Source organism: Echeneis naucrates, chromosome 24 (assembly GCF_900963305.1).
Source record: "Echeneis naucrates chromosome 24, fEcheNa1.1, whole genome shotgun sequence".
Lineage (NCBI taxonomy): Eukaryota > Metazoa > Chordata > Actinopteri > Carangiformes > Echeneidae > Echeneis > Echeneis naucrates.
The window spans coordinates 9218047-9241776 of NC_042534.1; the positions used below are offsets into that span (position 1 = coordinate 9218047).

Consider the following 23730-nt stretch of genomic DNA (forward strand, 5'->3'; position numbering starts at 1 on the left):
TAGTGAGGGAAACAATAATAGTTGCATTTATTTCATAGAATTTTGGACAAAAATCGAGATACATTTTTTTCTGACTAATAAATTCTGGCTGCGCTTTCACTGTCATTTTGGATGTCACCAACCAATCGGGGACATCCTGTTAGACGCTTCATAATATTCAAAATGAATTCAAATTCGCGTATGTGGAACTTGAGTAAAAATAATTACATATTATAAATTTCTGTGTAAAACAAGAGACGGGAAAAAAAATGAAGTGTTGCATATTTTTTAGTCGGAATGATTGAGGACACCCCCGGCTGGGGGTGAGATGGTTTGCCCCATCATAGATTGTTGCAATGCCTCTCGACGGGCCAGCAGATACACGCAGCGGAGAAACTGCTCGGAGCTGAGTGTACGTACGTCGGCGTTTTCCTATGATTTCTGTCACATTTTATCCATCTTTACATTCCTTCGCCGGTAACGCTTCTTTTTGGCAAATGTAGGGGAAAAGGAAAGAACAAAAACAAGCAAAAGAAGCAAGTGCAACTGCCCCCTCTCATATTCCGAAAGGTTTTTTTAACCAACGGCTCTGCGACGGTGAGGGCTCCACAAGAACCGACTAAATCTTTTAACCCACAAACTTCGTCTCTTGCCGCCAATGAACCGAATAACCTGTGATTTTTTTTTCCTCTAACAGTGAGTGGCTTTAACTAATCACCGTTTACTTATAAAATAAAAGCACAAAAAAGTTCGTGCGAAGAGATATTTCCACGCCAACACTGAATGTGTAATTACTTAACACTTGCAACATGGCTGCTACGGGGACGCCAGTGAGAAAAGTTTAACACTGACGTGGGAGAAGTTTTATGTGAACGCTAGCTGGTACATGAGTTGTCGTCCTGATAACGAAGTCGTCGGCATAGCTTTTCCCCGGATTTCCAAACCAGTGGATGATCCGAGATCCAGCCTCCTCCTCCTCTGTAGTCAGCGCCGACAGTCACTGCAGTGGACTTTGTGGGGAAACTCTGGTGTCTTCTCCATCGTAGGCTGTGCTGACGTTGAAGGACTTGGCAACAGCACAGTTTTTTTTTTTTTGTTTTTGTTTTTTTTTGTTCCTGTTAAAATGCATTTTTCCATCCCCGAAACTGAGGTTTGTTCTGGAGAAAATGGATCGACCTATGTGGTAAGCATGATAATTTGTGTGTTTGTTTTCTTTTCGGTTTTAGCTGGCCACGGGTCAGGCTAACGTCAATGCAGCACTAGTTTTTGTGTTTACTGTTATAAATGATCTGATTGCAATAGGAATGATGTGTCAGCACAGAACAAACGGATGCCAAGTGTACTAAAAGATCACTGTTATGACACAACATGCCCATTTGTAACACATGCAGTTAATGCTTTCTATAAGGATAGAGTCCAAACAGGTAAATAAACTTGATTTGGATAAAAGTGAGGACGTCATGAAAAAAAGAGGTTTTCTTTCCAAGTGATTCCTGTTTAGATAAGATTGCCACCGAAAACATCCCCAGGAAAGCAACCCCTGGCCTAGCCCATGATTTAACGTTTTACCTGACATTGAACTTTATCTAACATGGTAAATTTGATACCGTGGTCCTAAAATGTTGCACTGCTCTGGTACTTCTTAAGTTGGCTCAAACTGACAAGTCATTTATTGACACTGGATGACCTCAAAAGAGTCCCTTTTTTTAACAGGTTTGAGAGTCAGCATTTGAGTTTTGCCATCATCATGATATTGCAATCCTCCTACTTTTTTTTATTTAGAATAAAAATATTCCCTAAATTACTGAACCGCAGGCTCTCATAGCCTGGGTTTTTATTTCTATTCTCTCTATTCGGTTTCCCATTGTCTTTTTGAATGTGGTTTTATACCCCATCTAATACACTTTGAATGACTGCATCCCTTGGACACATTGGCAGACAGTCACTGTAGTGGTGAGAGGGTATAATTCATGGGGCTTGGTCAAGGACGGTCACAGTGAAGAATCAGACATAAAACATTTTAAGCTTTTCATCACTGTTTTCAGTCACAGAGACAGACAGGATAGATTGTCCTAATATGTGGCAGACACTGCATTATTCTAAACAGTCTTGTCAACTCAAAATCATCTTCACATGATGATTTAATAACTACACTACAACACTGATCTGAATGTATATCCTTCACATGGCTATAAACAAGATCTACCCATGAAACAAAAATCCTTATGTTGCTAGGTAACGGTTAAGTTCAAGTTTATTTCTTGTCTCTTATGATTATGGTATATACATAAACTAAAACAACAAACAGATGTATAGCATTAGGTCTATTATTTTTAGCTAAAAATAAATAAATAGATGTACAGAAGAATCATTACTCCAGCTACTGTCATGCACCATATGAAGATCTGCAACGTCTGATTTCAATGCAGTACCACACTGGCCATTCTCAATGTCACAGAACTTGCTTATGCCCTTCTTGCATTTTGACTCCATGTACTCCAAAGAGGAAGGAGTTTGTTTTTTCTTGTTTTTATTTTTTACTTGTGTGTTCATTGTTGATGTTGTACAAACATGTTCAAAATTAGCTGTGGTTATAAATTTAGATTAGTCCCTTGAACAAATTATCAACATAGTATTTTATGTGGAGTAATTTAGGCTATTATCCATTATTCTCCTTCCATAATGTTGTGCAAACACTTGCCACTGCTGCTGGAAGCCTGTATCTTTCTAAACTGGGCACTTAAGGTGCCATATCTAGTCCCTTTCAACCTGGCAGTGCATTTTAGCCTGTACTGCAGTGGGAGCTTTAGCGACAGCGTTTCACTTTTCATCTGATAGTCCCATGACTGTCATTGTGACTGTCCCATAACCAGTCCATAGGAACGGACTTTGCTTGATTATAATGCTGAGAGATGTGTTGTGTACCTTGGAACCAGTAGGCCCCATAATCTGCAGTTTGCACAGAGCTTTTTAGAATAACAGCTGCAGTTTTTTTTTTAAATATGGAGGAAACTATTATTGTGCATACAAAGACAATATTTATTTCTGCTTGTGTTTCCTCTTATTTAATACACTCACTGTATCTTCTTTGTTGTTCACGTGATATTTGCAGTATCTTAATTTTATTGTGGGTGTGTAAAAGAGAAATAGACTTTGGTGATACTGTAAGTGATAGTGAGTCATTTACTTTGGGTGAAGTAGGCTAAGTTTTCGATATTCATCTGTTTCCCTATATGGTTTTGAAATTGTGGAAGGCATGCTCAGCAGCATACGTTTTATCAACCCGTACCTGGGAGAGAGAACTATTTGGAAACAAACAAACATGATATAAAATGTGTTCAAATGGGCTCTCAACTTTGTGATCCCAGTCGGATCTTTGTCATACAAAAAATGTATAGGCAATGCTTTGATCCCAGTTTGCACAAAAAGATTTGGATGACATTTCAATTGTAGTTAGATCTTGCTGTTCAAAATTTAACCCGATGAAGATCCAACTGGGATCAAAATGTACAGACTTTAAATAGATTTCTGATTTGGATGTAGAGCAAAAGGTCACCTATTCAAAGATAGTCATTTACCCTGCTTAACTGTCCTTGAGTTGAAAGGCTTGCAATTCACAATTTTTTTTTTTTTTTTTTTCCCTGTTTCTTTCTTTATAGCTTTATCAAGCAAAGCCCAACATATTGTGCATACTCATTCTTCCTTCCTGGCTGAAAACTGCCTGCATGCACATTTTTCATCTCAGCTATTGGCTTTCCTCCAATGTTTTAGTCTTCCTCTTTCTTACAAGAACTTTTAATTTGTGCAATTCCTGTTCCTATTGATTATAGTTCAATGTACGACTGTAGGTCTTCAAGAATCCTTTTGTTTTGACAGATGGCCCACCATGATGATTATAGACATTCACTGAGACAGAAGGGAAAGGTTATTAAAGCAGTGAGAGTTTGTGCATTGACACCCAGATAGGAAATCTCCTCCAAAAGCATACCGATCACATTTCCTCTCATCCCTGGCCAGAGCGCTATGCAGCCAGTTGGAAGCACATATTTCTTTGTAAGTCAAGAAGGCAGTTTTACCACCAGTAACAAAGTAGCTCAGACATCATGAGTTAATTTCTTCAAATTTAGGTGCTCTTAGTGAATTTTTTTGCAGGATTAAGGAAAGGTCTTCAAAAGTGTAAAATTTGTATTATTTATTTATTTTTAAAGGAATCAATAGCAGCCATCAATTGTCTTTAATCACATCAGCAGCTTTTGACCATGAGTTTTAATTTGTAGTGTCATATTTTTATCTTTAAAAAAAAAAACAAAAAACCCAAAACAAATAAAGTAGAGGATTGACAGTGGCTACAAAGTCTTGTTGTACACTGAAAAACACTACATTCTTTTGCCATGTAGAGTGCTGTTATGTGAGTGAGAATATGCTTGGAAAAGAGTCCCACCTTCACTTTGTTATTCATGTGGTTTAGTGTTATTTCCAACACTTAATTAGGCAATTGATTAAATATGTGCCTGCAAGTTGATAGCAGATACCAATTGGTGGTTTTGTGGAGGAATATGCAACAATAGCTCCTTTCAAAATAAGCAAGGGATGTCTTCGAGAATGAATTAAAGACTATCTATGTGCCCCATATTTGTTAACCTCAGCATAATGCAAGTGACAGCTGTTTTTATTGGAAAATATGCAGCAGGTTATGTTTTTCCCTGTGGAAGTCAGAAGGCTTGATTGAATCCACATTCATACTTCATTTGGTCTTCCTTAAGGAAAACAAAGAGGAGGAAACACTCAGCAGTAAGATAAGATGGAGAGGGAGTTTGTTTTGAGGTCCTATGTGGGTTGAACTGCTTTTGCTTTGATGCCCTTCGGATTTTCTTGTACATTTAATTTATAAATTGTACCCTTGGGAAATGTTTTCAACTTTGGTGTATTTTCCTTTGTGGAACCTGTAGTTGAAGCAAAGATATTTTTATTTAATGTAAAGTGTGAGTTTTATTTTGACATTTAATGTCTGTGATTCCACCTACACATCTGTTTTACATGGTTTATTACAAGAATTGAAGTCAAGTCTCTTTACAGTGTATCCATTGTTTTAAACAGTCTGTCTCCTCACATTTGTCTCCACTTCTTCCCATAGGCATACAACATACATGTCAATGGTGTCCTGCACTGTCGGGTACGCTACAGTCAACTTCTTGGCCTCCACGAACAGGTAAGCTATCATACTTACTGCTGTCAGTGTGGTTTAGATCAAACATGACTGGCCCTGAATGTGTGGCACAGCACTGTTTAAATGCCACCACGTCCACCCAGTGTGACCTTTCACTTTTCTTTGTGTTGGTATGGCCGATATCCCATCACTTTCAATCATGAGCGTGATAGCTTGAAGTCTTGTGCTGTTGTCCCTCTGCGAGTTCAGACTATTGCATGTAAATGGGCAGCATTGTGGAAGAGGTTGGAGGGGGTAAGTGACACAGAAGGAATGTTCTTGGCCTTTCTTTCACTTCACCTGCTGGGAAAAGGAACTTAATCTGAAAAAGCAATGTTGTTGGAAAGTGTAGTGTTGCCGTCTCTGCCTTAGTGTAACTTCACACAGAACCACAACTGTTTGTTAGAGCTGTGTTATTGCGCAATTAATACACTTGTCACGTACTTGTTTTTTTTTTTTTTTTTTTTTAATAGTGCAGTAGTTGAAAATGAAAATAGTTGTTGGAATTGGCTTTTATTGTTTATAAAGGTGGTAGTTGCATTCCTGGTTGACTTCCTGTGAGCTCTATGTGCTATAAAATCACAGTCACAACACAATAGTGTAACAGATGTTCACATTTTTCTTTTGTATTAATAAATAAACATGCAAGGGTCAAACTTCTATCCTTCTATGCTATCCTCTTCACGGTGTTAACCAGCCTGACAGTTGCTGTTGCCTGGCAACAGGGTGTGGGGAAGACACACTTGAATCCTTAAGCATCAACCCCAAAGGGCTCACCCCATAACATGCTGGTGATTGCAGAGCACAAACTCTTGCCAAGAAAATGTTAATGTTTATCACTGATCTTGTTTTTGTTCGTGTAAAGACTTTCAACAATCTGAAATTTATTTCAGATTTAGGGTACTCCACTGAATCTGTAACTTGTGCTGAGTGTCTGCTCAGTGAGCTGATTTGTATGTGTAACCAGTTCTGCCTCTGGTGTACTGAAAATACCAAAGGGCAGTATGGTGATGTGAAAATCACCTCTTTTTCTCTGGTGCCTTCCTGCCTCCGTCACACCATATGTGCAGTACCCAAGTATATTACAATGGGAAAATGTGAATTTCTAATGATTAGTGTGATGCACACCTTTTGCCTGCAGCAAGATACAGGTTAAATTTAAACACATTTGATGTGTATATATTGGTGAGGACTAAGACCTCCACAGTTCATAGCTACCAGCTTTTAGATGACACGAAATGGGAAGAAATGAGTCAAGAAGCTGGAAGACAAAGTAAACTTGGAATGACGAGACATTCATGGTGCCAGATGTGTCTGTGTGAGTGTGTGCGTTAGGGACGGAAACTCCACAAGCTAGCAGTTGAAATGGGGCTTAAAATAAACGTGTGATTCATCTCAAAATGCATGAATGTATCCACAACTTTTAAAATTCATGGGACTGCCACATTTCTGCTTTCACAGATGTTTTAATTTGACTTGATAAAATTTATTTAGCTATCTAATTTCACTCATATTTATTCTGTCGTATAACTTTGTATATCTTTAAATACAGCACCCTCTGTTTAGGTTCATAACTTGTGTTTTGCACAAACAGATCAAGAAAGAATATGGCAGCAATGTGGTGCCTGCCTTTCCTCCAAAGAAAATCTTCACACTGACTCCTGCTGAGGTTGAACAGAGACGAGAACAACTGGAGAAATACATGCAGGCTGGTAAGTTATACATGGTGAATGGAATTTTTACTTGTACATTGTGTCACATTGCATGATATTTCTGGCTAAATTTGAATTCTAGCCACAATGCAGTTCTTTTTAGCAAATATTTAATTTAGTAAGTTGTCAAATCTCAAATTCATATGCTCCTGCTAATTTATAAATTTTTGAAACTTGTGCGCAAAACTAGTTGATATGTTCACTTCTGCACATCAATTGCAATAATAACTTGACTGTGTGTCTATGGGGAGGCCGGCCATACACTGCTCCTTTCATGTCATAGAAAAGTGTTTCGTCAAAGAACTGATGATCTGAGCACAGTCAGCTGGGACACTGAGCTGAAGCCTGGCTAGACAAAGTTATGCTGACAAACCTGGAAAAAAAAATCCCAACTCAGGATTTCAGAAGTGGTAGAGTTTTTGAAAGTTTTATGGGCTTGGATCCCAGAGTAATGATCTGCTTCTTCTGGGGACGTTTAAGTTTTACCTCAATGAAAAACGGAATTTCATAAAATATGGCATGTCTGGTATCATATTTAAAAAGCCAACTGTAGTTTCATATCCTGTTTGGGGAGGTTTTCAACATGTCGCCCAAATTTTGTAAACAGGTCGAGGGTGAGCGTTTTTGGACACACACGAGTATGTGGAACTGGTTTGTTTTAATCCTCTCAAGCACCAGCAGTTACAGCAGAACAAGGAAGCGTTGTTTCAGTGTGTATTTGCTCATAGTCTGGAAGCATACGCACACAGGGTGTTCTTGGCTACAAGTTCACTTAGTTACATCATAGCTTTTTACATAGTTATGGAAAATGAACTGCCATAGATACAATCTGCTCTGACGCAGATGACTAACAAAGCTTTCATGTTTTTGTAAAATAGTTATTTGTAAAAGTGACAATAGTGGGTGACCCACATATTTGTTGTCACACTGGCTACAAACAAACAAACTGCTTTGCAACTGTAAACAGTGTCAATAGAAAGTAAAAGATATGAGTAAAATAGAGCTAATCCAATTCTGTAGACTACATGATATTGAAACAGGTTTTTAATCATTTACAGTTAATTCAACTCGTACCAGAAAACAAAATAAATTTTCACTCTCCTGCCTTCATAAAGAGCAGTTTTTTTTACAGGATGTTATGGTAAATTGTCTGAGTGAATGTCTTGAAAGGTCAAGCCCATACCACAGGAAACTAAATCAACTTAGTCTATGCCTAAGGAGGTTTATGTTTATACTACACTAAAAGGCAATTGACTATATCCTGGCAAATATCTCCTTTTGACTTCCACTGCTCCTTCCACTGAACAATGCATGCATTTTGTTGCTCTTTATGTTTCCTTATTTTTTTATTTTCTTTTACAGTACGTCAGGATCCTTTACTTGGATCCAGTGAGATGTTCAACAGCTTCTTAAGGAAAGCACAGCAGGTAGGTGGTAGTTTTTTTTTGTTTCGTTTTGTTTTTTTTCTCCCCACCTACCTGCATTAGGCTGTTTTCTGTTGGTCAACAGGCCTTATGAGGAGGTAGGGCGTGCTCCTTGAACCAAAAGCCTGATGCAGTCATTTCTGCCTGGCTAGTAATTACTTCTGGCATTGTGGTGGAGTGAGGTAAGTGAGGTAGGTGTACTCTTACTGTGTGTCACAGTCCGTGGAAGCATCTACATTAATCTTGGATTTTGCCATCTGTAGTTTAAAATGCTTGTCCTATGTGGTTACTTTTTTGTTTGTATTCAGAGATCTGTGAAATAATTAGGTGAAACATGCAGCTGAAGGAATTTTCTAAATTTTTCAGAGAGATATGGCATTTTGGTTGTATTGTGTGTGGGTTCTTGGATCCTTTTGAACTTTATATCATTAGAAAAAGGAAATGTGAGCCACCCAATGATTCATCTCCATGAGGCTAGGCAAAATTGTCTTTCAGCAGCATTAAATGTAAGAAAACCCTCAGTTGGGTTAATAATGCACACTCGTGGTATATTTGTTGCCCGGTTACAGAAAAGATGCATGATGTGTCATTGACTTGTTCAGACCAAGTAGCAGGGCTGATTTGTTATCATTCAAGCTGTGACCTGTATCACCAGCAGGGCTGTAAATCCAATAACCTTCATGGACAGATTATTCTATCTGCAGCCACATCACAACCATTCAGCTTCTCTTTCTCTATCTTCTGCTCCCATTATTATTGGGTGTTTGCGCCCCCCCCTTACAGTATGCACAACGAGGACAGCAGGTGCAGAATAGAAGATGAGTTACCACCCGTTATTGTCATTTCATCTGTACATTTAGTGCCAAGCATGTACTTAGAGGCTCCCTGCAGAGGAAACAGGAAAGATAAGAGATGATTTAGCAGTGGTGGTGCCTCAGGACAGGGAAGACTGGGGTTATCCAGTTTAACATTTCATATTTAGTGTCATCAGTTCAGAAGCTACTGTTTTAGTTTTGAAATATTAAAAGCTTTTTGCAGTCCAGTTTATTTTTCTTAGTTACTTTTTGCTGATTTTGGTGGGTTTTATTCCTCCTTCTATTTCTTCCAGTTAAGACATAAACAAACGCATGCACACAGTAATAATGACGAATATACCTGTCTTAATTTCTGAGCGCTAAGCTGACAGAGCTAAAATAAAATGGATTGGAAAAGTATGACTGACACAAAATGTGTATGTAACTACTTTTTTTGAATTGAATTATTCTAAATTTATTAAATATTCTGGATTAAACTCTGTACCTAGGGAAAGATGTGGCCCATTGTGTCAGTTGTTGATCAGGCCTGTTTGACTAAAGAGGAGAATCATCATAGGTTGATTCTATTTTCCAGAATATGATGGTATTCAAGACACTTGCATTTAAGATGTAATGATAAATTGTGCATCTTTTACCTTCTGCCTTTATCTCCACTGGAGCTTCAACTTCATTCAATTCTATGTGACATGATTGGGTTTTGTTGTTGCCTGATAGGAACAAATAGGCCAAGCTTACTCGTGAAGCTAAATAAAAGCCTGTTATGTTTTGTGTCCTTCCCACAGGAGACGCAGCAGATTCCCACAGAAGATGTTTCTCTTGACATCTGCCTCTCAAACAGTCAGAAGGTTACAGTCAACATCCTGACCTCAGATCAGACGGAGGATGTGCTTGATGTAAGTGTAGTTGAATTCAAGGAATTTAATCTATGCTGTTCACATCAGTGGTGACAGAAACCTATGATCTCCTGCTGGCAGGCCAAATTCTTGTAGACTCTACCATAAACTCACCAGACAGTTTGTAAATCAGATGATGTCAAACTCACTAATATAGACTGTCTTAACCAAAGCAGTGCTGTAAGAAGTCATGGTTATTTAGAGCTATCTTATAAAAAAAAACACAACATAATAATATGCTAACAAAGCCAAGTAAAATATGATTAAAGACCTGATGAGCATGTGCAACATAAAAACAACAACCTACAACAAATTAAGAAAGGGAAAATTAAAGCATTAAGGACAAAATGAACAATTTAAATTATATAACGAAGCAAATATACAGTCAGATGCATCATGGATATTTAAAGTGTATTTTTTTTCATTCCATGGATGAAGTAGTGGACACACCTTTTAGAACATGCATTTCATCTCTGATCTGCATTGACCATAATCACACACAACCTATCACTGCACACACTCTAAAATAACACATCACAGTAAATGTGTTGATGCTTCATCATAATGTCCTTGACTGTAAATCTAGATTGTTGGAATGCTTTAAGTACTCTCATGAAAGTTTAACTACAGATGTCCTCCATCCACCACAGCAGAATATATTTCAGTCAGAACAGTTTCACGATATGTGTGCCTGGAAGGGGATGTTGGGCTGTGTATGCATGTGTGGTTTCTTAACTTGTCTCAGCTGTAATTGTGTTTCTAAAAATTAAACTACTATCACTTATGTTGCAATTGTGTTACAGGAATTAAAAACAAGATCAAAGAATACATTTTGCCATTAAAACAGACAAAGGTAGTTTTTTATATCCAAGTTGTCATGGATGAACAATATAACAGAAGTGACAGTAATAATACTTGATAAGTTGAGTCAAATCATCCATTTAAAATCTGTCACTTTAGAGATTTTATTGTAGTATAGATTGTAGCATATGATCACGGTTAATCAGTTTTTTTCTGCATTCCTCATGTCTTCCTGAAAGAAAATCTGATTAAAGGTTGAAATAATGGAATCTGATTTAAAATAAACGGCTCTCGGCTCTCGGCTCTCGGCTCTCTCTCTCTCTCTCTCTCTCTCTCTCTCTCTCTCTCTCTCTCTCTCTCTCTCTCTCTCTCTCTCTCTCTCTCTCTCTCTCTCTCTCTTGCTCTCTCTCTCTCTCTCTTGCTCTCTCTCTTGCTCTCTCTTGCTCTCTCTCTTTCTGTTCTTTTCATCTCTCCTCAGGCTGTGGCAACAAAACTTGACCTTCCGGATGACCTTGTTGGATATTTCAGTCTCTTCCTCATTCGTGAGGGTATGGATGGCGGTTTAACATGTGAGTTTGAACATCAAATCCTTAAAAGAAAAAGGAGTAAAAAAAATCTTGTTTGACATTTACTTGTCTCTGTAATTATTAGAGTGCATTCTCAATAATATACACAAAAATAATTATTAATTATTGACTACATCACCACATGTTTTTAGGGTGTGGGGTCGGGGCTAGGTACATATTTATCATTACATAAACATTACATGAACGTAACATTTTAAAGAAATTGATTAAGCTTGTGAATTTTGCAAGAAATAATTGATTCCACAATCTAATGAGCTGCCTGTGTGTGCAGAGAGCAGCTGCACACACCCCTCAAAGTGGGTTGTGGGTTTCCAGGTTGTGGTAACAGATGAGTTGGAGTTACATGTATGTATGTGTGTGGGTTGTCTGTTGCTCTTGTCTTTTATACACAAGCTGGCGAAATTGGATAATGTCAGACAAATATGCAAAACGTATAGATGAGTGAAGGACAGTTATTTATTATAAAGGTAAAGGGTGATGCAAATTAGTTTTCTAGGAGAATCAACACAGGAAGGTGCCGGAAGATTAATTTGAAATGTGGGAGACTCCTGGGAAAAACAGGAGTGGTGACATGCATGCACAAGAGACGTAATGCATCACTGGCTAAATTGCATGATTCATCTTTTTGGTGCTTGGAAGCTGTGAGACCCAAGCTCTGTGTGTTTGATGGCTGGATCATTCAAAACAGTTGTGCAGTGTTTAGAGTGGCTGGGGCTGCCACACCAGGCTATATGCAATGTATTCAAGTAAAGAATACAGCCGATGTTGTAAATTCAAGCTCTAATACCTAGTAACCTTTCCTTTATAAAGAGGAGACCTCTCAAATGAATTTATGCTTAAAACGGCTACTCCACTAAAACAACAATCTGTAAATTTCAAGATAATTATGCTTTTTTATAACAAGCCATAACTAAGCTGCTCTAAATCATTTACAGTTGATTCAAACTGCAGCTGTCAGAATACTCACTCCAACAAACCGTCTGTCTCACATTATTTCTTACCCTCCATTTGCCTCCTGTAAATTTTTGAATAAACAAGTTCCTGATGATTACATATAATGGGGGGGGGCAGGGCAGGCATGGATTGTTGTGCACTTACTTTTCGCACCACCTGCATTGTGACAAGAACAATCACAGTGACTCAGACAACAGAACAGGCAGCAGCAAGACCTTCCTGCATCAAGATTTTTAAGTTTGCCAATTCATTTTCCTTTTCATCAGAGCCCTGTTAGATCAAATCCCCAATCAGTCCCATGACGCTGCTCTTCTCTCGTTCACCACCTGCCAAAACACTTCTCACACTAAATCCACTGTCGCTGAAAATGGTGCCAGGTGAATTCAGAGGAATATTTAAATATTCCAAGAATGTTGCATATTCTGGGCACAGCTTCAATCTGAAAATCTGAGTGGTCTGAAGGAGAAATGCTGTGTGTTAATATGACTTGAATACTAGAATAAATACGGCATAGTAGGCTGTGGATAAAACACAACTACTGGTGGGAGTATTGATGTGGATGGCAAGGAAAAACTCCAGTCCCTACTGACAGGCAGCAAGTTTCCCAGAAGTATGAGTCAAAATCAATATATGCGATAAACTATGCATAGGCATGTTTTTGTGTGCCCACTGATGATTTTCTTCACCAAGGAATACTCAGTATTTAAAGCTCTGGCTTGTATGAGGGTTTTTTTGTGCTTGAGATCTCCTTCAATCTCCTGAGGGAAAGGGTTGCAATGAAAACTGTTTTCAGATTTAAGCACTTGCACCCAAATATTACACAAATATAAGCACACAAAGTTTTATCCCTCTGGAACCTGTCCAGATGGACTCTTCCCATCTGGAATTGTGTGTAGTTGGCATCATTATCTAAATGTCCTTGAGAATTTATTGCATTTGTGTCTTATTCCCCTCTTTCTATCTTCCTTTGTTTCCTTCCTAGTTGTGCGGAAGCTGCAAGAGTTTGAGCTACCTTATGTATCTATTACCAGCCTACGGAGCTCTGAATTTCACATACTCCTACGGAAAAGGTACCCACCACCTGTTCACATCATGTCTTTGAATTTCATCATGTACTTCCCTAAAGTTCTCTCCTGCACATCCACTGTAATTATAGCTGTTATTCATTGTCCCAAACATTCAGGGTTTATTTATCTAATCCTGTAATAATGCTGGTTGCAGATTTTGTTTGTGTTTAGCAAGACCCCATAAGCTATATCTGTTGTACTTGTTATTTTAATTCAGTATTTTCAGTAATTCAATAAAATCATTCCGGGTGTTAGTCATTTCATTGCTTATCTGCAGGGAAGCACTGGAATCACACACCAACTTCAATTCTCCTCAAATAGTAAATAAATAAATAATAGAAATATTTCAACTTGTCTTTAAAGTTGCAGTTGCTAGAACAAGCAGTCTAACTATCAAACTAGAAGGTAAATCAGCGAAATTATGCAAACAACATAGCACATTTTAGATTTAAAAAAGAGATGTAATCATGTTTGTTTTTATAGCTGTTAGGTTATTTTGCCCAGCATTGCTGCAGTGTGTAACCACTGCCTTGCAAGTCGAATGGGAAACTCCACCACTTTTAGTAACAAAGTCTGCTTTACTGTTTTGGTGCGTGTTACAACATAGTTGGGGGAAAAAAACTGTATAAAACAGTTTGTGTCTCCATAGGGAGCTGCATAAAATCTGATAAATAGCCTCAAGTAAAGGAATCGTCATCATCTGAGGCTAAAGGCTACAGTTTGGAAAATGAAGAATCTGTGGATTTGAACTTAGAGAGATGTGAGGTTACCAGACTTATAGTGCCTGCCCTTCAGCGGCCCCATTGCTCAGAGGCCCAAAGCTACATTACTGCTAGATTGATGAGGAAGTGATATTGCTTGTTTTGCTGTATTTATTAATACTATCTATCCTGAGTCTAATGTGTGTCGTAGTTAATTGGTGTAGTTTGATCTTAAGCTTTTTCTTTTTTGTTTGAATTGTAAAAATCTACATTTGTTGTATGAAAGCTATTTAAATCAAAGTTAGAATTATTAGTATAATGGTCAAAATTACATCTACTGAAACATGGATTTAGTCAGGTCAGTTATGTGATGTAAGAAGACTTGATGCAAAAATATTTTTTGTCACATTTCTTGACAACCAGTGTACAGGGCTGTGTACAGGGCAATTCTCTCAGATTGGAAATGTATTTTAGTGTTTGAAGTGAGGAGGCCCATCAAACAGGAGGCAAGTTTCAAACCAAATCCATTGGTTTAAACAGGAACACTTAGTGTTAAATTGTCAAAGATTGTAGGTCCTTAAACTTCTCTGCCCCTCCAACAACAGCACTCACATGGTGTATACTCCAATATTTCTTCTAGTCCTACAGAATAATCCTTGGGTGCTGGTATTTTTATGTTTCTGTCATAATTATTGAAATCAGTTTTCAGTCAGAGACAAATTCACAAGTGTAGGTTTGCACAAAGAAAGGGGTCAGGGGCTGCTTTTGCAAGGGAATAAGCCTCTTTCATCATGCTAACAAGTGTTGAAAAACTAATTCTGTGTATGGAAAATACAGATATTGCCCCCCCCCCAGCCTTAAATTACAGACTGCTTCCCTATTCAGCTGAACATTTTTCTACTTCCTCATTTGCTTTTTCTTTCGTCACCCTACCCCCTGCTGCCTGAGGTACACAGGATGTTTACTTTCTTTCTGCCTCAAGGAAAGTCTTAGTCCTCCTGACCTAGTTTCACTGTGGAGTATGGAGCAGCAAGAGTGAATGTAGAGCTAAAAAGTGGAGATTGAGGGAAAACAGACCCCCAGTGAGATTCAACGAAGGACCAGGCTAAGAATGAGGGAAATGCTGTCTCAGTCCAGTGAAAACATTAAGTCATCATGCCAGCCTTTTCATGTTGTGCAGTACAGCAAAGAATTAATAAAATAAAAACAGGCATATGAATAATATTGAGACATTTTTGTAGGTCAGCGGCAAATAAGCTATGTATTACGAGAATTCAAATACAGTCTGTATGTCTCAGCAGGGGTTCTCAGTCTACTTTTGACTGCTACTGAAACTGCAAAACATCTAACAGATACAGGCACAGTCATGTCCTTTCATTCTCTTCCTTCCATTCTCCTCTCAATCTCACTCTGTCTTGTGTATCTCTCATTACCATTACCTGATGTGGTAAGGAAGCATGCTGCTTGAAAAACTTCATCCATCAGCACGCCTTGTCTCATGAAATTACAGCATGTTAAATTTCACACTGGTGCTAAAGTGTGGGAAGACATGAATGATCATTTGCTTGAGCACAAGGATGGAAAAAAAAGTCAGTGCTGCTCTAAGTCAGATGGCAATCATTCTTTCCTGAGGTATGAAACCTGTGTTTAATCAGTCTGAATGGAAAATTTGGTCCAAATAATTTTCATCAGGAGTAATTGGTTTGCCAGATGTTATCTTTCCAACTTTCTTTAAACTTTTTTTGTGATCAGATTTGTGGCATTTGCATATGGCCCCACTTCAGATCGCCTCTCTCACTGCTTCAACAATTGGATTGGATTTCATACATTATTTTTATGTCACACTCTATTCCTCAAGCTGCCCTGCAGCACCAACACATTAGCAATACTCCTAACCCACCTCAATATACTAACACTGCTATCCCCCTGATGAGGCAAATTTTATTTTGCATTTCATATCACAAATCAATTTAAGTGATGACACTGTTGAAAGTAATTGCTGACCTGTAGGCCCATAGTGTTAATGTTGTCAAACCATGTACTTCTAAATGAGGTTTTCTTGAGATTTTCAGGTAAACTAAGAAATAGGAGACAACTATCATGCTTCTTAATCCACATAAACCGTTTAAATACAGTGAATTATCTGAAAAATACTTTTGAGATAAATTATTTATATACAATACAATAGAAACAGAAACCATCATGTTAGAAGGGCTTATCGGGTAACTTGTCTAACACTGAATAGGATCACAACGCAGTGTAATGTTCAGTATGCAGACAGAGGTAAAAGACCTTTCAACAAAGACCATGGTAATCTTCTTTCATTGTGTTTCAGGCTTTTTAAGCCTCCATTAAAATTGGCACCATCAAAAGCAACCATTTACCTAAATTTCAATATTAATATAAATTTCCATATTAGAATATAGATTTGTAGAAACTCACTCCTGGGGCTATTTCCCCTCTGCAGCTACTGGGACATGGCGTATGATGCTGACATGATGGACAACAGAGTTGGCCTGAATTTGCTATATGCCCAGGTAAGTGATTTCATGGCTCGGGTAAATCCAGGTCTGTTATGAATTTTCAGCTGTAGTAGTGATCATGATCACATGATCCTATTAATAACAGATTCCCTTTGCTGCGACAGCTGTCATCTTTTCTATGAAGCATTTTTGGTGTGGCTAATTTGATTAAAATCTGCAACTGCTGAATTTTCCTCTGTGCAGCAAAAATGCATTTTAAAAAAAGTTAACATCTAAGAAGAATAAATAGTTTTTGGTGCATGTGTATTTGTGCATGTTTATTTGCTGAGCTGCACTGTTTATATGAAAGCCACTGGCTATAATTTCTCCCACATGTGTAAATGGAAACAAAAAAGAAAAAACTTAGTGTATTCCTCTGTGTAGCAAGAAGAACTTCAGTTCTTGTTTTTCCTTCACCAGACAGTGTCTGACATTGAGAGAGGCTGGATACTGGTCAACAAAGACCAGCACAGGCAGCTGAAATCACTGCAAGAAAAGGGCTCCAAGAAAGAGGTAAGCAAGGGCATGTTCAAGGTTATTCAGCCTCAACGGCATCTAAGTTAAATCCAGCTGATTCTCAGAAATGTTTTTGTCCCAGGATAAACCTGTAGACCTGAGTACTGCCTCTGGTGTATTCTGTCTTATACAATTAGCTTATGTTTCTCTTGATATATATTTTTAATGAAGTATGGTAGAGAATTAAAACTTTTATCGCCAAGGATTAGAGAAAGGCAAGACTTTTAGAAACCATTGTCATCTAAAATAGCTTTTGTTGTGTTTCCTTTCCAGTTCATTCATCTAGGCCAGACGCTGAAATATTATGGCTATATCAAGTTTGACCCATGTATCACTGACTTTCCTGAGAAGGGCTGCCAAGTCATCGTCAGTGCTGGCAACAACGAACTCAACTTCCATGTCAAGCTGCCCAACGAGCAGATGAAGGAGGGAAGTTTCAAGGTCACACGCATGAGATGCTGGCGAGTCACATCCTCTGTAAGTGGAATTGTAAGACAGTATTAGGATGACTGACTTTACCTTTAACCATGTGTATATCTCTGAGGGTTGGAAAGAATAAAACTTGAATCCTATACATTACTGAGTCACCCTTATGTAGCTAGACCCCCTCTCAAACCAAACAGGCCCTCCACTGTGCCACAAACGAATATCCTTAGTCTTACCAAGCATCACTTTTTACTTCTACTGCTTGCTTAAAGTGCTGACCTCCACACCATCTATCTTCTTCAGTTCAATTACCTAAACACTCAGTCCACACAGGGATAGTGCTTTATTGATCCAGCAGTATCCTGTGTTTAAACGGATAATTGTCCTTTAGTGAGGAGGGGCTATAATGGCATCCAGGTGGCATGCATTGAAACAATTACAACTAAACCTGTGAAATAATATACGGATGAATTTATGTGAAACAGTGTTGTTTAGACTTGTCACCTAAAAACTGACATGCTCCCATGTCTCTCAGCACCGTACATGAGCAGATGACAGTGATGGATTGATCAGCCCCATGCATTTTACATCGTAAACAAATAGAGGGTACTGTTGAGGGGAAAAAAGGAAAAACAGGAACTTTTCCAGTATTTTATACTTTCTTGAGGCAGTGAAAGACTTTTGTGTCTGAAAAAGCAAGACAAGAAAACTACCACATATTACTGTAAAATATGAAACATGAACTTGAAGTATGTTTAATAGGCACACCAAATGGGTTGTATGGTAAGTTGGGGTTGAGGATTTAGTGGAGATTCAGATGAAATTGCGAGTGGTTGTGGAATTTGTTTCTAAAAGGATCAAGCACCAGTTGTGAGCATTGTTTTTTAAGCATGTTTCTATATGAAGGTGCCAAAAATATTGTCAAAATATTTGAATTTGACTGGACACATTTAACTCTGTAGTTTTCTCTTTATTTTCAAACTGCAACAGCTGGCAATATATACAGCACAAATCCCTTATCGAGTGAATGAAATAAAACATAACTTTCACGCAGAACTGCCTCAGAAAAATTGGGTACAAATTAAAACCACCATCCACCACATAGTTAATCTGCCTCAAATGTGCTTTATTTTCTCTGCAAGAGACAGTTCCTCTAAATGCTGGAACAGTTTACTTCCACTTCTTTGAATAGCATTACAGGCAGCTCTACCCACATAATTTCTGCCACGATTTGAAAGATGAATGTTTACAGACACAAGATTAAATAGAGACGAAGTAAACAGATCACATTTGTATTGCATTAGTGCTCAAGCTGGAGTTACATATGACTCTCCAGTTCATGTGCACAGAAATCTGGACAAATTAAAATGCTGCCCTCCCCAGGATGATCAATTCATCAGCTCATTTTCAGAGGCTGAAGTCATTTTAATGTGTGACTATTCAAAACATTTCATTCTGTGCTGCATTGAACCCCCTTGTAGCCAAATTTCAAATTACATTTGGAAGAGCCCATGTAAACAGTGTGTGTGTATGGTGGTGGTCTGCATACATCAGACTTTTTTGTTTTTCGCAGCTCTTTATTGATGCTATTTTCCTGTATGTGGTTAGCATGGGAGGTAGAGCCAGTTTCTTGCCCAGCAGAAACTGTCTCAGTGAAGACCACATGCTTCATAAATGTGGAATGAGAGCTCGACTCCAGGGAACTGTGGGCCACTGAGCTTCACAAACTTTCGAAGGCAGTTAAAATTCTGCGCAAGTCCACATTTCTTCACTATCTGCACTCATTTTAATCTTTTAGCACCTGCTGTCTCAACATTTGGCTGGCTGTCACTTGTGATGCAGCAGGTCAAAAAGGACAGCCTAAGAAGAGATGCAGGCTAGAAAATGTGATTTTTGGCTGCTCACATGTACACATGACCTCCCAGCCATGAAGCAGAACAGGCAAACTAAATCTAGTTTGTTGTTCTTGAACTACTGAGGAAATATATCTTTTTCATTTATTTATTTATTTATTTAACTAAATTATAAGAGGCTGCTGTTAACAGCTGTAGCATTTGTGGTGTACTGATGGTGGCACAAATGATGGTCCTTTTGTCCATCTCTGCAGCAAGTTCCAATAGCCAATGGTACAACCAATCCCTGCAGCTCAGCCAAGTGTGAGGTCAAGCTAGAGCTGGCCTTTGAGTATCTGATGAGTAAGGACCGTCTTCAGTGGGTCACCATCACCAGTCAACAGGTAAGATGCAGCAACAAGCAGCAATAAGCATCACATTAAATTGTTTTTGTTTGGTAGGAATGACTAAGGAAGATTTTTCATTTAAAACTTGATTCAGCAAGTTTACAGTATTTCAGATTTTACCGACTTTCAATCTGTGATTTCAGGCTATCATGATGAGTATCTGTCTTCAGTCAATGGTGGATGAATTGATGGTGAAAAAGTCAGGTGGCAGCATAAAAAAGGTTTGTTATGCAAAATTGTGGTTGTAACGACACTCACAAATACACATTTCACACATTTTATTTAAAAAAGAAGTTTTACATTTCTCATTTCATTCATGGATTTGCTATGACTAACTAATGTAGTTGATTGTTGCTCAACTATTATTTGCAAGTTGCTCTTCTGAAAGCACATTACATGCAAATGTAAAGTGAACCTCACAATAATATGTTTTTGGCTTCTGCTCACCTTCCAGATGCTGAGGAAAAGACATAATGGCTCCATACACAGAACAGACAGTCAGCAAGCTGTGAAATCTCCCCCTCTGCTGGTGAGGAACAGGATTTCTTTAGGTTTTGAACCTGATCTGTATCTCATGCTCTCAACAGTTTTGTTCTTAACGTGACATGTTTTGACTGCAGGACTCTCCTGACCCGAACCGTGAACAAATTGTCAAACTCTCAGTGAGTATATTCTTTTCTTTTTTTTTTTTGGTTTGGTTTTGGTGTGCTGCATAATTAAAAAAACAAATGTGTAGGAAAAAAATGAAAAGTGCAGCAGCTGGAACAGAAGCTGAAACATGTTATAATAAGTCAATGTCAGTCTGGTGTTGATTACAGTATTGATTATTCTATTTAGACCAAGCTAAGTTCAGTGTCCCTTCGAGGGATCAGCGCCTCCAACTCAGCAAATGACATCAGTGGCAATGATTTCCACGGCAACTATGCTTTCGAAGGAATTGGGGATGATGACCTGTAGCCCCTCCGCCCCCGTCGATTCTCCCTCCTCCCCTTTTCATTTCACTGTCAACAACTAGTATGACAAAGATCATGAGCTGAGCGGACCACACATATTCGTCCCATTCTGTAAGATTGTAGCTTCTTCCTGGAGAAATCGCTGCCTTAAGTTCTCATGCAATCTTTGACTGTGTCCTCCATTTCAAACTCCGAAAAGCTCATCTTGATTTGTGTTTGAGTTACAGTCAGTACATCCAATTGTAATTCTGCCCATATTTTTTGAACTTGTAGCAACATATAGTACAGGGCATGTTAAGTTACAGGCACTCAAATAGAGAAGCTTTCTGTATGTTACTGTCTGATAAATTCCCTCTTTTCACATGCACAAATTACTGTATCATCAGCAGTACGTCTAAAGGCCCAGAATGCGGTTGTATTCTTGAGGTACAATTAAAATATTATAAACTATATGAAGAAGACCTGACGACTGCATGTTCCTTTTCCAACCAGAGCCAAATGTCTACATAGACCTGGCACTAGTGATATCACAGGAGTCCTGGAAGGGGCTAGTTCTCATACAGCAAATGTGTTGAAACTGATCACAAAACTGTAGACTATCCAGAGCACCTGCTTATATGGATGATCAACGTTTGGCTTGGCTAGATACCAAAATGTCATGCTTTATATTTTTGTGATCCTCTATGTGCCAAGTCAGTAAATATCTCAGCAAGATGCCAGTGGTGTTTCCAGTTTCCACTCATACTGCCTTCAGCAATAGTCTGATGCCTTAACTTTTACGTTGTTTTTTTTATTTTTGCCTCCTGGGCTACTCTGTCATGGGTTCAAACTTCGCAGGTGTTACCTAGAATCTTGCAGAGCTTGATAGATGGTTGATTGGCCGCACTGCTTGCACTTGCTGAACTGATCATTTTGCACAGTATTACAGGTGGAGATGAGTGTTTGAGTAAAGCCTGAGCTGGACTTCAAACATTCTGTGTAGATTGTTTCAGAGGGACTTTGTAAATCCATCTGTGATTTATTATTCTTTTTTTTTTTTTTTTTTTACCAATTTTTTAAGGTTTCTCATAAATGCCAAATTATAGTTTACTAAAGCATTTTGCACAAAATAAGCATAAAGAATTATGAAAATGTCACTTTCTATATTATGTACATGCAATTAAATATTCTGAGCATTTACTAATATCTTTATCATCATAGCTTATTGTAATCAAATAGATCAAATGTAATCTAAAATGTATAGAACAAAGTTTGAATGGACTAACATTTATCATTGTTTACATAATGTTTAGGGGACTTTTTAGTTAATGTTAAGTGTTTACAAATTTAGCATCTGATTTCCTTTGTCTTGTTTGTTTCGGGCGAGTGATGGTGGAGCAGTCATAAATGCTTCAGTTCATTGTCATTGGTACGAGCATTGTGCCAATCATCTCAGAGGATTTTGCTGAAAAAGGTGCTTTGTGGCGTGAAGGGGCTTGTGTGATTACAGTTGCTGGGGTGAGTTATGTCACGGAGGGGAGGCAACAAGAGGAGCATATCCCACTGTTGTATAATTCAGTCAGCCCATTTTCTTTTAATTTCTCAGCATGTTCTGAAACCTTTAAATATGAATCAGTGCCAACCTATAAACAGCTTTTATTCTTGCTGGTAGCCACAACTGTAAACAGAACGATCTCAATATAAATGTCTTGTTATTTCACTGCTGTGCTTCTTTGGTTTCAGCTGTATTTTTAGTAGTGGGATGTGGACACGATCAGTCATCTTTATTTTCTCTCTATTCCTATACCAAGTACAAACACACTGCAGTGGTCCTGGGTGTTAATACATGTGTAGGTGCCAAATCACATCTTGAGTGCATTAATGTCAACATCATCATTAAACTAAATGTAAAATTTCATAAAGATTGTACTGACTCAAGGCATTCCATTTCGATTTTAGTGGTAAAGTCAGTGATAACTGTCTGGTCTGTTTGTCATGATACTAAAATAAACTCTGAAATTAGGTGACCATTCGGCTCTCAGTTGTCAGTTAATGGTTCACTTGAGTCATTTCTTCATTACTGCTCTGCATATTACTCCCACGTTTGTTTTCCTGCAGCAGCTTTGGTCCTCTCCCATGTCATATGTCTTTTACAGTTCCTTTTCACACAATACCGACAAACAAGGAAAAAGAGAACAATGGCCACAGTCATCATTAAATGCTGCTGTCAATCTGATCTGGGCTTCATAGCAGAGCGGTCGTACAGATGCCCCTCCTCTTAGTCTGATGAAACTAACTGAAGTGTCCAGTTTCAACAGGAGTAGTTGAAGGACAACACTGAATGACAGAGCGGCTCAGCTGGTGTCCACTGGCAGTCCATCCAATCTGACAGCATACGCCATTCACGTGCTGCCTCATGTAAGTTTTTTTTATATATCTATATCTACTATTCTTAAACTCTTCATTTTGTCATTATGGAGTATTGATGTTATTGATGACAGACTGCAACATAACACAATGAAAAACTGAAGGGGTCTGAGCACTTTCGGAGATAACACACACTGTAATCAGTGTTGCCCCGAAGCCATTCCTACTGAAGTCTGCAATGTGAAGTTATTGTGCTAGTATGTTGAAAAGAAACGAGAAGCAGTCTGATGTCTGACAATCTATTAAATTAATCCCATTTGTTTATTTCAAAATCCTCACTTTAAGGCATTTATGAGACACTGCATAAGGACAAAAATGGACACTTGGGGGACGTCAGTATTAATCAATGTGTTCGATGCTCCGTTATGTCATGGGAAGTTGGCAACCTGAAAAATATATAACTTGCATATAATAGTCATTCACAAAGAGTAAGTTTAAATTGCTGCCCCTATTGTCCCCCCCCCATGGTAACTAAATGACACACCACACATTCAAATTAAATAAAAAGATCCTAGTGCTATAAATTAAA

The 23730-nt window shown here is 38.3% G+C and overlaps 1 protein-coding gene across 3 annotated transcripts; it reads left to right on the plus strand.

Moving 5' to 3' along the window:
* The first annotated feature begins 346 nt into the window (after window positions 1–346).
* On the plus strand, window positions 347–22804 carry snx17 (sorting nexin 17). 3 transcript variants are annotated; one of them, XM_029495946.1, is made up of 15 exons: window positions 347–1162; window positions 5114–5188; window positions 6780–6897; window positions 8260–8324; window positions 9919–10029; window positions 11309–11399; window positions 13354–13441; window positions 16607–16676; window positions 17082–17174; window positions 17451–17654; window positions 19711–19839; window positions 19986–20063; window positions 20297–20371; window positions 20463–20504; window positions 20680–22804. In XM_029495946.1, exons 1-15 carry the CDS (start codon window positions 866–868, stop codon window positions 20797–20799), a joined length of 1656 nt encoding a protein of 551 aa, XP_029351806.1. In that variant the 5' UTR covers window positions 347–865; the 3' UTR covers window positions 20800–22804. The 3 variants fall into 3 exon arrangements, with proteins under 3 accessions (XP_029351806.1, XP_029351807.1, XP_029351808.1); XM_029495947.1 differs by having other exon boundaries at window positions 5114–5152; window positions 20680–20799; XM_029495948.1 differs by lacking the exon at window positions 5114–5188 and having other exon boundaries at window positions 20680–20799.
* Window positions 22805–23730: the final 926 nt, after the last annotated feature.

What these genes read in the sequence shown, in the direction of transcription:
- snx17 (XM_029495946.1), top strand. Translation starts at nt 866, where the DNA reads ATGAGTTGTCGTCCTGATAACGAAGTCGTCGGCATAGCTTTTCCCCGG. An exon ending in TTCTTGGCCTCCACGAACAG is followed by an intron (nt 5,189 to 6,779) that starts GTAAGCTATCAT and finishes TTGCACAAACAG; the next exon opens with ATCAAGAAAGAATATGGCAG. An exon ending in CACATACTCCTACGGAAAAG is followed by an intron (nt 13,442 to 16,606) that starts GTACCCACCACC and finishes TCCCCTCTGCAG; the next exon opens with CTACTGGGACATGGCGTATG.